The sequence below is a fragment of the Pogona vitticeps genome, chromosome 2 (genome assembly GCF_051106095.1).
Source record: "Pogona vitticeps strain Pit_001003342236 chromosome 2, PviZW2.1, whole genome shotgun sequence".
NCBI classification, from domain to species: Eukaryota; Metazoa; Chordata; class Lepidosauria; order Squamata; family Agamidae; genus Pogona; species Pogona vitticeps.
This window is the reverse complement of record NC_135784.1, coordinates 149,106,332-149,123,131: the sequence shown is the minus strand read 5'-3', so window position 1 is coordinate 149,123,131 and position 16,800 is coordinate 149,106,332. Positions and strand designations below refer to the sequence as shown.

The following is a 16,800-nucleotide window of genomic DNA, read 5'->3' as shown; positions in this document are numbered from 1 at the left end:
GGCTTAGCAGTGGTGTTACAGTTCCTGGGTTCATAAGATTCTCAGCTATTGCCGCTCAAGCAGTACGGGAGCCTCTAAGCTCCTGACTTTTTTCAAATTGACTGCTTGAATGAGTTTTTTATTTTTCTGGCTCAGATGTACAGAACCTCTGTGTACAAAAGATGCTTAGGCACAAGACCACTGTTTGTGTGTGTGTGTGTGTGTGTGTGTTGTTGTTGGGTTTTGTTTTTTTTTTGGTCTTTTGCCGACGCAAGGTGAAACTAATTATCCAAATGTGTTCCCCTCCCACCCCTCTGGGGAATCATTTTGATCTAAGCTTTGATTTCCCTCCCTCCCTCACCCACCTTTTTTCCCCCCTGGCTGGGCTTAGAGTGAAACTGCAGGTGACCTTCTGGGAAGAGGGTCGCACTGCCCAGAGAATCAGGGATTGCTTAGAGAAGGACTGGCTGGTGGCTCTGGCCACATCTGGCATTGATTTTGTTCTAAGGCACTCTTAATAAGCATGCCTTTGAAGCCTTGGCCTTTCATTTTAACGCACAAAGACATGCATAAATGGTTGACACTCAAAATTCTTTATTGAATGAGTCATTTTGCAACTTTGGTGCCTCAGGTTTCTAAGGGTGCTTTCACTGGGGGAGTGCGATCCTGCATGCATTTGGGGGTAGGTATGGGCTGTTGTTATCTTTTTCTGTTTTATGGTTAATGCCTGCTTTACTCTCCCCCCCCCCCCACATCCCTTATGGTGTCTGTCTGTCTCCCTTGCACACAGACACACAAAGTAGTATTAGGTAACATACCAATAGCTCAAAAAAGAGAGAAGGAGCAGTAATGCCAAGCTTTGTAGCCAGTATGGATGCCAGATGTAGAATGGGGGAAAGGAGGGAGTAGGCAAAAGAAGAGCAGAGCAAAAGAAAGCAAAACTTGCCACATTAAGGATTTGGTGGAGAGCTCATGTACTATGAGCAAAGAAGGACTGCCTGATGTGTTTTAAGAGGTCTGGGGCCAGGGAAATATATTAGTTTGCATTCCCTCCCACCTCTTTTCCTTCACTGTGAGAAATAAGGGTGCATTTATGGAAGAGGTCACAGTGTGTGGAGGTTTTTGCCCCCCCCCCTCCTCCACAAGAAAATAAAATGTGGCGTTCAAACAAAGAATTTTGTCACAAGCTGCCAGAGTTTTAAGATCAAGGGGGAAGTTATTGCTACAGCTGTTTATCCTCTTGGAAAGCAGGAGATAAACCCTTAGCGAAAATCCTTTTGTGCCTCATTCAAAGTTTTCCCTCATCTTCCCGCCCCACCCCTTCCACCCTGGCTCACTCCTTGAAGGGATTCTAGAAGGACATTTCATTGTGCTTTAGCTTTGGGTCAGCAAAGGGAGGCTCAGCGGTGGGAGAATCTTGGCCCCACTGAAGTACGTGGATTTTCTTACATTCAGGAAGGAGTTCATCTGAGGGGAAAAAACAAAACAAAACTGTAATTAAACAGTGTTCCCTTTCTCATTTGATCTTAAAAGTCATCTGGTTATCTTCCTAATCAAAGATAGATAAAACCTCTTGTGGGTATGGTCTGATGGCTTGAATATCAAAGCAGAACTGGTTCTTGAGAAGTTTCTTAACAAGAAAAAAGTTCCTTTATAAAGAGGAAGTTCAAACTTTGGAGATAGCAATTCTTCCTTTAAAAATTCACAGGAGGAAATACAACTTTTCAATCCTGCCTGCCAGTCTTTTGAATGTGCAAAATTATTTTAAAACATAGAGATTTCCTTGTGTGTGTGTTTCTGCAGTTGCACACTTTTTTTCCTTCCCCATTTTTCCGTTTCCCTGATAAGAATACTTTCTTGTTCCTGATGGCCGGGGCAAAAGCGTTCCTTGGGGAGAGTTGGAGATGAGTTTGGGCGCAAGGAGGAGGCTCTGTGGCATGGAGGGGGGGGGTGTAGTAGACAAGCAGGCTCCCTAAATGCTAACCTTCTGAATGGAAGAAGGCCTTCATTTTGTGCATATGCAATTAAGCAGCCTGAGAAGGGAAGAATGCTGGAAGGGGGCATAAAAGAAACCTTTAATCAAGAAGCTGAACAGTCTAATTCAGGATAATAGAGGGGTCCTTACTGTTTGACACAAGAGGGGAAGGGGCTCCTTTTTTCCCTTCTTTTTGGTCTGTGTGAGCGTCAGCTTTGGTGATCTAACGAACCCAAGCCAAAGAAAGGGAAAGCGGAACACTGATGCTTGACCTTTCTGTGTAAAATATTGCCATCTAAGCCAGGATTGCTTGTGTGATGTCAGCATCACTAGGAAGTACTCTGAGAATGAATGTGGCTATCTCTATGTGGTTTTGAGAAAGGGGATGTTCTGTTTCTGATGTTCTCTTCTGGAAAGCATCAGCCGTTTGGACCTTTTTGCCAAACGGCAGAAATGAAACGAAATATTCCCAGTTTTACAATGTGTAGCTTTCTTCTTTTTCTTTGAAAGCCATTTTAACAGGCTTTTCCCCAATTGCAGGGGTGGTCACAAGACTGGATCAGAAATGATGGGTTTTGTTTTTAATTTTTATTTCCTTAAATCTTAAATCAGATGCTCGGGCCAGGGAGAACTTGAACCTCCTGCTGCCAAGATGTATAAATGGTTTAAAGACATGTCCCCAAAGTTCCCCCTCTTAGTCGTGTATGTTTGTGTGTACGTGTGTGTATGTGTGTAGTTCTACAGTGAAATGGCTTGTCCTCTTTTTTGTTGTTTTTCCAAGAGCTTTCTTCTTACTTGCTGTTCAACTAGCTGACCTTGCATTTGTATATCCAGAAGGGAGATATTGGCAGTCAAAAGCATGCAGGCCACTTCTTTGAACTCTGAAGGCAGTTCAGTGCTGGAGGGCCTGTTCTCATGGGATCCGAGTCTGTTAAATGTATGTGGCCAAATGAAATCAGTGGTGCTTCTCTCGCAAATGATCAAGGCAACATTGTCAACATTAAAATAAATTGAGGGGGAATGTTTCTTACTTGATGATGATGATGATGATGATGATGATGATGATGATGATGATGATGATGATGATGATGATGATGATGATGATGAAAAAGAGAGTCAGGGTCCTGCTGAAATCTGCCTGATTGTTAGGTTTGGGATCCAGTAGGACTTCAATATACTGATCCACTCTTCTTTTCCATCTTGGCTTTTTAAAGACAATACAGTATTTATTTTAAATTGTCCATGGCTAAATTCTGAGATTGAGAAGGCTGGAGTGGGCAGAGGGAGTGGTTTTTGAAGCCTGCAAAGTTGTTTTCTAACAATTATGTCAGGACACACTGAAGCCATCTATAACTGAGCAATAGCAGGATAATACACCTTGTTTTTAAAAATAAAATCTGGCAGGGAAAGTGCAGATTAAGGTAATGAATTCCTCTGGTTTTTCCCAGTCCAACATGTAGTCCATTTTGTGACTGAAGCCTATGGTAGAATTCTAAGTCCTTCACATCAACACAGGCCCTTTGGTAAATCCAGGTGTTTTTGTCATGCAAATTCCCCAGTTGTTCCCATAACCCTTTGGCTATTCTGCTTTGGGGAGATGGGCATGGTAGGTCTAAAACATCTGGAGTGCCACAGCCACTCCACCCAACTTCCATTATCTCATTTTGCAGTTTGGATACCGTAAAATAAGAATGCCATCTTTACTAGCATTCCTCTCTCAGGGGCTTTAAAATTAGCATGCCATGTTGCAGTTCACTGTCTCCGCCTATTAACTTTTGCCAGCTAAGGCTGGAGCACATCATCTGTATGCTGTTGAATATCGTTTGTGGTACATTCAGATACAATGTAAAAGCAAAGACGAAAACATGTTAGAGTGTGTAGCTTTCAATCTTCACCTGAGGACTCTTTCTTGACACATGGTACCTCAGCAGCAGGCAGCAACATTGAATCCATATGTCTGGGTCTGGTCTTACTCATCACTCATAACCCAACTTGCTGGTAACCATAGTCTATGCTGTTGGTTGGATTTATATGGATGATGGCTAAGGTAGTACATGAGATAATGTGATTATAAGATATATAGGTTGAACCCAGGACTGTAGTAAGTCACAACTGGAGTAATCCCACTGAATCAGTGGAATTTATGGAGGAGCTGGTTTACCAAATCTCCACTGATTTAATGGACCTACTCTAATTGTACCTTGCAGGCTTTTGTTTTGTTTTGGTATACTGGCCATTATTGTAAGCACATAGCAAGTATCCCATAACTTATTGCAAAGCATGGGTCATTGATCATAGGGTGTGGTGACAACTTCTGGCTTAGATGCTTTTAAAATAAAAATGAAGAAATTTGGACAAGATAGCACAATCAGTGGCAGCTCCAGCACTGGGAGGCAATGTCCCACTTGCGGTTGCTTGGTGAGGGCAGGGCAGGGGGGCATGTCATTTATTCCATACCTCTTGTAAGAGTGCTGGTAACTCCTGGCTGGGCTAGCAGAGAACAACCAGTATGCTAAACAAGGCTAATATCTGCAGAACAGATACCAAATTGTTCTTATCCTTTTTTTATTTACAGGAGCATCTAGAAGCATGACAAAGAGTGTGAGAGTGGAGCAGAGGAGTTTTCTTGTGAAATGTGTATTGAAATTCTGAATAGGGGTGTACTGAGATGTGTGTTATAATAATTCCAAGCGCTCTTCATTTATTTTGCATCTGTTTATCTTATTGATTCCAGGTATTACTTCAAAAAGGCAAGTGACGAGTTTGACTGCGGCGCTGTTTTTGAAGAAATCTGGGATGACGATGCCATTCTGCCAATGTACGAAGGAAGGATCCTTGGCAAAGTGGAGAGGATTGATTGACTGGCTGGCTGGCATTGTCTGTGTGAGTGTGTTTAAGGAGACATAAGCTAAAGATGCCGGCCTTTGGACGCAAGCACCAAACGAAGCTTTTGAAGGAAGGTTTGAACCAATGAAGAAAAAGCATCAAAAATAGAGGTCTATGAAGACTTTGCCAAATCAGCCTTAGTAAAATAATAATAATAATAAATAATACTTAAACGTCTGTTGAACTGGGTACTAAGATGTTAACAGCCCTGAACTATTTATTAAGATCAAGACCACTCTGGGTTATTGAAGATGCAGACTGTGTTTTGAAAGACTTCCATATATAATATATGGCTTCCTGGGGATCCCACATCTATGGACTGAGAGAAACTATGTATAGCTTAACCTTACAGTAATCCTTATTGATATTTATTGAACAGTCTGAGTTTCTCTCCCCCCCCCTTAAGTCCAGTTTATGGACATGCTGCTTTAAACCATGGAGAAAAGAGGGGTTATGATGTAGAAAACAAAAGGTATTGTTATATTTTATTTTTACATAGATTCTTCTGTTTAAATAATTTTTTAAAAGTGCATTTGTTTCTGCCACCTTAGGAAGCAAACTGGAATTATTTTACATCCAACATTTCTCCAGTTGTTTTATATCTTGTGGTGCAGGAGAAAGAGAGAGAATGACTTTTGCCCTGGAAATTTACTTTTCTAGAGAAAAGGAGTGCGTTTTAGTCAGTGCTGCTGTGGTTCTAAGTCCTGGTGCAGATATAATAAATAGTTTCAGCTGCCTAAGAATGGTTGAGCAACCAGAATCCAACAGACTTTTATACCCTTGTCCTGGCCACTTCCTACCTTTCCCTGTTTGGACGTAACCATGGTGTTAATGCCCTACACCACTGATCTGCACCAATGTTACATTGGTAACATTGCTTGCCATTCCTGCTTCTGACCATGATCGCAAATTCTGGTTTGAACCTCACCATACTTCGTATTGTCAGTGGTGCAGAGATAATTCAGCACCTTGGTTAGCTTCAAAAATGAGTGGGCAAGGGGAAACTTGTGTGCAAGCATGGAGGAAGAAAAAGCTCAGAGGTGCTGCTAATTCTCTCAGGAGGCTGGGAACACTAAATCTGCACCAGACTAACAGTGTTCTCCTGGGATTATAGCTACAAAGGGTAGTAATAGTAGTATATGAGTTCTGCCAGTCAGTTTCTGAAGATAGGATATATCCATCTATGTTCTTTGTATTCCATGCTAGTTGGTGTTCTTCCCACTGCCTGACTTTCACAAGCCCCAAGTGTAGAGTTTCATGGGCTATAGGAACCAAACAGTTCCTGTCACCCAGTTTTCTGATACAAACCATGCCCGAAGTGTAAGAGGAGAAGCGAGATCCAAAACAAACGAATTCACATTCAAATTGACGTGAATATAGCTAGATTTGGGTATTTTTAATTGTATGTTTTTCACCAAAATCCACGCTATGGCTACTACTATTTTAAAATGTCACTCTTCTAGTAATAAGTCACTTTTCTGTATTGCAACCATAGTCATAGGCCCAACTGCTTCAAGACATGGTGCCTCATCTCATCTTAAATGTAATTGCCATGAGAGTAAATGAATACTAGGGCTTGCTGCCCTTATAAAACTCTGAATCACTTGCTCTATTTTTTTGGGGGGGGGGTACATGGAATTCTGGCTTTCTTCAAACATTTTGGGAGGACTAGTCAGAGAGTATCATGTTTCTTATGTTTTCACTATGATTTTTCTTGTTCAAACAAACAAAAAAGCTGCCATACTACCAGGCAAATTGGTGGCTGTCACAATTTACTGGTATGCCTTAGAAAATATATCCTATCTTAGTCCCCTTGTTGAGCAGGAATGATAGTGACTGGGCTTCCAAGGCTGCACCTGAGACAGCTTCAGCCTCTGCTCTTCCTTACTGACTGGATTGTGACTGAAATACATATGGAACACTTCATTGTGCTGTAAAATTATCACATAAATCCTCTTAATCCGCTTGTAACATGTTTGTGTGTATTGGAACAAATCAATACACATGCGCCCTGGAAAAGCATTACATTTTGGCATGTCTTTGTTTTAATTGGTGCATTTGATGCCAATGTTCTTTCTCCCTCCCCTTTTTTGCATAATACAGCTGTATATAGTGTAGAAAAAATGGTGGAAATACTATTAATACACTATCTCTAGCGTGTTTTTTTTAAAAAAACACTTCAATCAGTACAGTACCTGTGCCTACATGGTGTTACTATGCCATGTTTTGCCCTGTGTTCAGGGTCCAACTCTCCCTTGTTTATTTAAGGGGTTTATGTATAATATATTTTATGCCTTTTTACTACAAGTCTTGTACTTTATGACTTTTGCCATGACATTTGTTCTACTTATACTGTAAATTATGCATTATAAAGAGTTTCATTTAAAGAAAAACTACTTGGTACAATAATTATTGTAATTAAGAGATGTAGCCTTTATTAAAATTTTTATATTTTTCAAATTAATATAATCTAATTTTTGTTCTTGGTTTTTAATTGAAAGGGTTCTTTCACAAGTGGGGGCAGGTACCCGCTCCTGACCCAAAGTCAAAAGATACTTTCCTAGGAGCCCAGTTCTTGAAAATGCGTGGTTTCTTGTTGCAAAGTAAGCAGATGAAGCAAATATACAATGGACTATCTTATTATTCTTGTTATAGTTATAGGAATAAGTAAACTCAGCTATCTTAAGACAACTAAATTTTTGAGCATCAAGATATAGACAAGTGGTTCCCAACCTTGAGTAACCTAGTTGTTCATAGCCTGCAGTTCCCAGAAGCCTTCACCACAAACTCTGCTGACCGGGGTTTCTGGGAACTGAAGTCCAAGAACCCCTGGATTACTCAAAGATGGGAACCATTGATATATACAGTGTTGCCAAGTTTAAACATTTTTGTTTGAAAATCCAAGGTAAAAACCCAAAGCAGTTTTCACAATGAAGCTTAATATATCCCCAGGGCCTTAGCTTTAAGGTCAAGTTGAGCTCCAGGATACATATTACAGGATAGTTAGATGTGAGAGGTGGTACAGAAATTGAATGACTGATTAGATAAATAAATAAATATTATTAATATAGTTGTCCATCTCCAGTACATTCCAATTCCTTTCATGGCACATCATGTATTCAATGATCCTGTGTTTAATTCTGCCTTGAGGCCAAGGAGAACATCTCAGAGCATAGGTAGGGAGCTGTTTTTGTCAGTGGTTAAAGTTGTGTTACTTACATAATAGCTAATTATAGGAAGGCACTGAAGTGTCCACAACTAGGTCCCATGTATTTAGGATCTGGAAGCAAAGAAAACATTATCCCTGGTGAAACGTTAGGAAGAACAACCTTCAGAACACGGCCAAAGAGCCCGAAAACCCCACAACAACCATTAGATCCCGGCTGTGAAAGCCTTCGCGAATACATTATCACTTTAGGCCGAGTTGAGCTTCAGCAGATGACACCTTGAAAAGTACATGACAGATAGACCTATAAAAGCAGAAGTGATTATATCCTAGACAGTATAGATTAAACTGTGTTATGTATCTTGGGTTCATGGCAAGGTTTGGAAGGGAAGCTATGACTCCTCCTGCAGATGCTTCCATCAGCACTCCCCAACACTGAACCAACAGCCCATTTCAGTGAGGTGCAACAACCATGTTGTCCTGCAATCAAGATGCCTACTGTAAAAACCCTTGTATTTGATATGACTGCCAATTTCTGCCGATGGTGCTTGGCCCATTATATATACTGTAGAATTCAACAAGTCTTATGTCAGTGGTTCGATCAGCCTCACTACAAATCATGGTGTGGTGAATTCATATACGTATGCTTCTGGGTAGAGCTTTGAAACTTTTTTTTTGGTTAAAACTCCCAGCCTGAAAGACTTTGGGAGTTGTAATTCCTGCTCTTCCCCCCCCCCCAAAAGGTTTGTGAGCATACCCAGCACTTCTTACCCCACCTTCATGGTAAGAATCTGTATTCAGTGTCTGTGTTAATTGCTCTTCATCTCATGGTGTAGTGTCGGAATTATGACTTGTGGCTGGTCACATCCCTTCAAGTGATAATTTACCCCTAGTGAAAATGTCTTCTTCCTAAAGGACTGTGGTCAGGCCTTTGCAATCTGCCACCGAAGACCTCTATCACAGGATGGCCAACCCTGACAATGCCCTTTTAGACGGCCTGCTAAAACGGAGACTGCCTTTACGTGATTCAAAGATGGCACCTCTTCTTTCTTTGCTCATCCCTTTCCCTGCTTCTGCTCTCACCCAGCTCTTTAGCAGTGCATCTGGAATGATTTTGCATGTGAGAGAAGACTTGGTTCCAAACATGAGAAAAACTTCATGCCGAGTACACAGGACTAAGGACTGAATTCTCAGTTAAAATAAAGCTGCAGGCGGTTTCCCCACATTTAAATGGATTGCTGTCTTTATTAAACACCTTCTCCAAGTTCATGAGTTCACCTTAATTGATGAGCTGGACATAACAGATGGGTAGGCAGACTTCAACAACATGGGGGGGGGGGGAAGAAAGTTATTCCCCCACCCCTTTTTCTACCATCAAAGGTTAGGAACTTACGACTGCACAGTAGTATTATTTTTTCCCTCTGCTATTAAAATGAATCACACTGAGTCTAATTCTTCTCGGGAAGATGAATGTGTCTGAGTCAGTTTGAAGTCATTCACTGCCATATAAGCCTTTGCATCTTTATATATCAGTGTTCCAAAATACTCGCTTCTCTCTCTTTTCTCTTTCTCTCCTTTTTCTTTTCTCTCTTTCTTCCCCCCTGGATGTCTGTAGAAACAAAAAATAAAATGTCTTCAAATACATGGCAGGCTGTTTAGTGGAGATAAAAGGGTGTTTGAATAGTCCTTTAAAAATGAATGAGAAGCGGAAACTCTCTTCTGTTTTGATTATAAGGAGGATGTGGTGATCATTAAATACCACCTTAATATGTCAATTTCACTACCTTGACAGTTTTGGAAAAGTTGGCCCTGATCCTGCACTTGGAAAGTTCTTAAGACAGGGCCCTAAATCCAATTGTTACCTTCCACTGGAGTAGATCCATTGAATCAATAGACCTTTGGTAAAACAAAGCAGGAGTCCCATTTATTCTAGTGGGGCCTAAGAAACTGATATACTGTAGCCCAGAAAGACCTGACCACTTTGACCCTTCGAGACTAGACGTAGCTCTTTTTCCTTCGTGGACTGATAAATGATGACAATTTCAGCTCCGTTTCTTTCCAGGAACTGGTAAAAAAAAAGTTGTAACTTTATTCTTGTCAATGAGGAAAAATGAGAAGAAAATTATTAAGTCATATTAAAAGAAACTCAAAAATTTCTGAGCTTACCCATTATGATTTCACAGATCCTGGATTAGGCCACCCCCTGTTCTTAGCAATGCACATTTTAAATAAGGAACAGTTCATAAAATCATAAAACATGCCATAAAATCAGTGTGAAGGAATGGATTTTAATCGGCAAAAGCACACTTTGAAGTATACATTTTTTACTGAAAGTAACACAATACTGTTTTTGTTATGTGTGTCATAAAATATGTATGTTTATTCACAAGTTGGGGTATCCAATGTTGTGTGGTAGATGGAATAATGGACGAGGACTCAGGAGACCTCGCTCGATCCCTTGGCTCTGCCATGGAATCTCGCTGAGGATGTGGAACCAGGAAAAACCACTCCTCAAACATCTCACTGATCCTGAAATCTCTGTTAGGGTTGCTATAACTCAGTGACCACTTGAAGGCTCACAGCACCGTAACGATCATAAAATAAAATTCACATCTGGTTCAACCCTCAGAGTGACATTTGAGGAACAACTTTAACATATGAAATGCCTTGTGCAAAAATATTGTCTTTTTATGGTGTTGAGGTCCTTTTCCTTCTCCCAAAAGAAACAAAAATGCAGACAAAAATGGCAAATGAGTAACGAACAGGGAATAGATTGTTAAAAGTTGAAATGTGTGTTACATTTGTCATTCGGATTGATCCCTGTATGGCTGGCGAGTGTTGTGGATGTCCAAGCAAGTAATAATGCCTACTAATATACAAAGGTGTTAGGTACAACACACACTAGGTTTCTCTTGTCTTCAATGGTTTCCAATTTGTTTCTGGGACAAACACAGCATCGCTTCTGACTTGTAGCACTGTACCTGGCTGGCTTTGGACATGTGTATTTGAAGGAATGCCTCCCTCCAAATATACCTACCTGTGTGACTAGATCATTCTTTGAAGTGCTTCTCAGTGTGTTCCATCAATCAAGAATTCAGATGGTCGCTATGAGAGAGAGGACTTTCTTTGTGATGTCCTGTCCCCCAGGCTTTCAAATAACTCTTCTCACTAAAGCTCTCTTCATTATCTGCATGACTTTTTCATCACCAAACCCAGATTCTTCTGTTCTCTGAATTTTAGTTCCTTTAGTTAATTGCATTTTAATATTGGCTACAATTCTTTATGGAGTCAATTCATCTCATATTAGATCTTTCTCTTTTCCTGCTGCCTTCAACTTTTCCTAAAATTATTGTATTTTCTGGTGAGCCGTGTCTTATCATGATGCCCCCAAAAGATGAGAGTGTTAGGTTTGCCATTTCTACTTCTAGAGAAATTTCAGGCTTGATTTGATCTAGGACCCAACTGTTTAACTTTCTGGTATCTGGTTCATCCACAGAGCTCTCCTTCAAGCACTATATTTCAAACAAATTGTTTTTTTTATCTTATTCGTTTTCTTCACTGTTCATTTTTCTCATCCAAACATAGCAATGGGGAATACAATAGGGTGGAAAATCTTGGCCTTGGTCTCCAGTCACTTGCCCTTACACTTGATGATTTTTTTTCTAATTCTTTCAGCCTGTTCCTTTTTAAAATTGTAAGACTGACGGTGAGAGTAAGATTTTTCTCACAGGAGTGCCATGCCCCCTGCCCGCTGCTGACAAGGAAGTACAAACATCACCTATTCCCCCTCCCAGGAAGATAAGACCACCTGAAATAGACCCGGGGATCATAGAAGAGAAGTTGAAAGAAATGACTATTAAAGAAAGTGGGAATGTTTTGGCGGGAATGGAATGACAGCCCCAGGTAGAGGTGGAGGCGGGGCTTGTGGATATAAAGAGGGAGAACGGGAACCTGCCTCGTGGTTGGGAGTAGATTTGGTTGGAAGATTCATGGACAGGGAAGGTAGAATAACTAAGGGTCCCAAAGGAGAAGTGAGAGCACCCCCAAACCATCTTATTGGGGAGAATGAGAGACAAAAGAGTGGAGAAGGAAGTTAAGGGAAGAGAAGGAAAAGATGGAGAGGGAAAGGAGAGAAAGATTGGAATGGCAGACGATGAAGCTACAGCGGAGGGGTCCCTCGGAAGACTTTGACCAGAAGATTCCCCCTCAAGATCCTAGGCTTGGATAGATGGCTGGGATGAAGACACAGTCCCCTTACTGGAAGGGGAGACAGGACAATTATTGAACATGGGCTTTACACTGGACTGGCCGGGTCCCTGGAATGTTCAGGGGTGTAACCCATTTAAAGTTGAAGACTGGAAGTCCCCATCTAACCAGTTGTTAGAGGGAGGAAATGGTTGGAATACCTTTGCTGACACAGGTTATTTGTTAAAAAATCCAATAAATGTTACACCAATTTCTAAACTGAGGAAATCTGTTAATTTATTTGAAGAAAAACTGGAGCCAGACCCCAAACCCTTACAAAAATCCAGCTTGAATATTGGGCACTTCTCAGTCTTTGTTTCAAAGACTTTGAGCACCATTTTGCTTGCATGAGAAATTAACGCAATGGTTCTATAGTTACTGCACGTCTTGGTATTTCCTTTTTGGGGGATTGGAAATTGTCTTGAACACTTCCAGTCTGTGGGCCACCTGTTCATTTTTCACATTTGCTGGCATATTCTTATTAGGATTTTGACAGATTCAGTCTCTGTAGTTTGTAATATTTCTACCAGCTACTCCTTGTGATTTATTTCTTCTTATTTCTTCCAAGTGCTTTCAGAACAGCTTTCATTTAACTTTTTTAAACAGCAGGTTCTTTGTCATAGGATTCCTCTTCAAAAGAATTTGTCACCCATTTATTTCTTCTGTACAGTTCTTCAGTATATTGTTTCCACCTTGATTTTATTTTATTCTGGTCAGATGGTATCTTTCCTTGTTGGTCTTTCAGCATCTAGGTTTAAATTTCCCTTTCTTTCTTGGATATTATGGAAGAGATCTCTTGTTTTTCCTCTTCTGTTGTTCTCTTCTATTTCTTTTTACTGATCATTACAAAAAGTTCTCTTTATCTCTACATGATAGTTGCTGAACAACTGCATTCAGGATTCTGACTCTACTTCTGTTGCCACTTACTTTTGCCTCTCAACCATCCTTAACAATTTTAAGTGTTCTTTCTGTCATCCTTCTAGCCTTTTGTTTTCGGTTGACTGCAGAAAGGCTTTTTGCATTCTCCCCTAATAATATATCTGGTTTCAACCCACAGTTCCTCTAGTTCACAATCAATGGAGCTTAGTAACGCAAATCTGGTCTTTAGATGGACATTAAATTTTTCAGAAATGATATTTAAATTACATTTTGGCACTGGGATTGTTTCAATTTTCTTTTTCATCTTTACCTTTTTTAAAAATATTAATCAGTTGTGCAGTGCCACAATCTGCTCCTGGTCCTGTTTTGACAGAGAGAATATGTCATCTTCATCTACTGCTTCCATTTATGTAGTCTGTTTGATTTCTATACCGGCCACCTGGTGAAAATGTCAGTCATCTGTTCGGTAGCCTGAAGCATTTATTGGCAATAAACAGATTGCTGGTTTCACAGAATTCTAGATGTTCTCCTGCTTTGTTTCAGATTTCTAGCCCAATTTTTCCAAAAATATTTGGTTCTGCCTTGTTTTGTTTTTGTGTTCCAGTCACCTATGACTATCAGCACTTCATGTTTTAGTGTGCGATCAATATCCTTTTGGATACCTTTATAGAAGATTTTGGTTTCTCTTTTCTCCTTCAGCATCTGTGGTTGTAACACAGACTTGATAGATCTTCTGAGAAGTCTTAATTTGTATAATTCTATCAGACTTTACATTTTAGCCTTGCATGCTTGTGGTACATCATGTCTCAGTATTAGAGCTATGCAATTGCTTCTGATTTGGTCCTTACCAGAGAAAAACACTTCATCAGTGTATGATAAAAATATCCCATTTGAGTCCACTTTCATTCACCCACACCAAATATTACAATGTTTAAACATTCAGTTTCTTACTCTATGGTTTCCATTTTAACTTCTTCATACTTCTTCTGTTCCAGTTGTATGTGTCATGCAGCATCAGACTTTCCTATCGCTTCTATGTACATCAAAGGGTAAATGCCCTTTCAGCTTTAAGTTAGTTGCTTCTTAAAATATGGTGCAAATTATTGATATAATAACAGAATGTCTGTGAACATGAAAATATCCTTCTCTAAAAAATTGAGATCCAGGTTCTTTGACAGAGTTATGGGTGCAATATAAAAAACGAAAGTCTAGGAACCGCTGTCCTGATCTATGGAATGCTAAGATGTTGTGTTTTGTCTTGTGATCAGAGAACTTCACTACAAAATTCAGAGAAGTGCAAAAAAGCTCTCAGATACTGTGTCACAATTGTTGCATCCATCTGGAAAATTAGAATTACGTTGACTTGTATAATGAAATGATATTACTAGAAAAAAAATAATCCAGACCCATGATAGAGTAATGCTGTTGATGCTTGTTCCCAAGGCTTTCCTTCTGGTGCCTCCCAGGCTTTGGGACTCCTTTGTAGAGTAGGCTGACCTCCTCCGTCTGGTTCTTCTGCCTGGCCTTGAGGAACTGACAGGTGGCTCAGCAAGGAACTTTTAATGGATGCGTGCTGTGCTTTCCTTACTGTCATGCTTTTAATGTTATTGTGCATTGGTATTGTGAGAATTTGTTTAACAGTGTTTTAATATCATCTTTTTGTGCATTTTTCCATACTTTTAGAAATTAATTGTTTTCTGATCTGGTGCCATCTGAATCAGTTTGGCTTTCCTTAATTAGCCTGGGAGAAAGGTAAAGTTCAATCAATCAATCAATCAATCAATCAATCAATCAATCAATCAATCAATCAATCAATCAATCAATCAATCAATCAATCAATCAATCAATCAATCAATCAATCAAAAATAAATATTCAGTGTTTGATAAAAAATATTTAATTTCATGACTAGCCAGGGCGTGCATATATCCTTGTTTCCATTTCAGGCTCAATGGTTTAAAAGGATAATGCCTGCTACACAGTACAGTATACCTATCTTAGAAAAGTAGTTAACCGAGCCAAACTGCATTTTGGAATCCAGTGAGAGGAATCTTTAAAAAACTATAGTTTATATAGCATCCTATAGCTTCTGAAATTTGATACAGCGCTGTGTGGGGAATTCTGAGCTTCTGTGGTATGCTGTCATGAAACTGGGTGGTTTTGACCCTTGTTTTAACCACAAAGGGGTCATCCCATGGGCTGCTCTTTCAGGGGTGGGGGGTGGGGAATCACAGAAGAATTTGAGTTGTTGTCTCTCCACCCACTTCACTTGTACAGCTGTCTCTTTCCTGCCTCGTTCCTGCTCTAACATGAAAAGACTGGACTATTTCTGAATATTGACACTTGCCCTAGTCAGTGTGGGATTGCGGTGGCGGTGGAATGTGAATTTTATAAGACTGGAAATGTCCTGGATTATTGTCAAATATCTGCTTAATCAGGCCTGTGGTTTGGTTCTAAGAATTCCTAGAGAAGTCCCTATAGAAATGGTAAACAGTGATCTGTCAGTCAAATTCCAAAGAGATATAGGACTGCCGCTGCTAAGCACCAAACAGGAGGACGAAAGAGGGATGTCATTTGCATGAAACTGCATATGCTTATTTATACATACAGATGTGAAGCCAGAAGTGATTTTAAAGATAACTTGAACAGAGATAGCATCACTATGGTGGGAAGGCACTAACCAGGCATTCTGTGTGACTACTTGATCTGCTGTCCAGGTGGTAGCTGGGGATGAGTAAAATCAAAGTCCCTGCTCACCCTCCTTATGGTTCTGTGGCTTCTATCCACACCTACCTGTGGATAATTGATGAGGTTCTGGGGGTGTGTCTCTTGTGCCTGATTGTGCAACTGAGATGATCCTCTCAATTAGGTAGCTACACTTTGCTGTGGCAAGTTTTTCTAATCTTACAGAAACACCAATAGGATTCTCATTTTCATATTTAAATCAGACTTGGCCCTGACAGTCAAGGAAAGGCCTGTTTTGAAAAAAGGAGTGTTCCCTGGCAGACCTTTTTGTTCCCTCAAACAACGGATTGTCAAACCAGTAATCTGTTTGTTAGTCTCTCTACATGGTGGCTCTTTCTCTCCAAAAAAATCACCAGTCCCACAACCCCTTGTAGTTCCCATGGAGCTTAGCAAGATCCATCCATTCTCTCCCTGTCCACTGCAGTGGCTGCACACAAAAAAAAACATTCTGGGCCACTGAATCTCCACTGAGGACTTGGATTTTTTTTCTTTCTTTCTTACAGTTGCCAGAATTCTGGCTGAGGAAATTCCTTGTGAAATGTGGTTGTTGGAGAGAGAGAGATTGAGAGGCACACACAGAGAGGCAGCCTTTACAGTGGTGCCTCGCTTAACGAGTGCCCCGTTTAATGAAAAAATCGCATAGCGATGGCTTTGTTGCCATCGCTTTTGCGATCGCACAACGATCTTGCCTATGGGGAAAAATCGCTTTGCGATTTTTCCCCATAGGCACCATTTTCCCCCAGCTGAGCGGCGGGAGCTTTGAAGCCCCGCTGCTCAGCTGGGGGAAAATGTCGGCAGTGGGCTGTGGCCTCGGAAGGACCCCGAAGCCAGCATCCCCTGCCGACAATTCCCTTCCGAGCTCCGGGGACAGGCTGGGGGGTGGACAGGGAAGCTTGAAGCCTTCCCGCGCTGCTTACCCAGGCTGTT

General features: G+C 40.6%; 1 protein-coding gene and 1 long non-coding RNA gene across 8 annotated transcripts in view; one reads left to right on the top strand and one right to left on the bottom strand.

Annotated features, from left to right (window-relative positions):
- The window catches only part of AXIN2 (axin 2), a 51,741-nt gene extending 44,432 nt beyond the window's left edge, over positions 1-7,309 (top strand). For all 7 annotated transcript variants that reach the window (XM_020806434.3, XM_078384354.1, XM_020806429.3 and 4 more), the window contains exon 11: positions 4,689-7,309. In XM_020806434.3, the coding sequence (XP_020662093.2) occupies positions 4,689-4,815 (127 nt within the window). In that variant the 3' untranslated portion in view covers positions 4,816-7,309. The remainder of the gene's footprint in view (positions 1-4,688) is intronic.
- On the bottom strand, positions 26-16,462 carry LOC144586321 (uncharacterized). The gene is made up of 2 exons (XR_013541094.1): positions 8,060-16,462; positions 26-1,446 (listed from the first exon to the last, which is right to left on the bottom strand). It is a non-coding gene; the product is annotated as an uncharacterized LOC144586321 (long non-coding RNA).
- Positions 16,463-16,800: the final 338 nt, after the last annotated feature.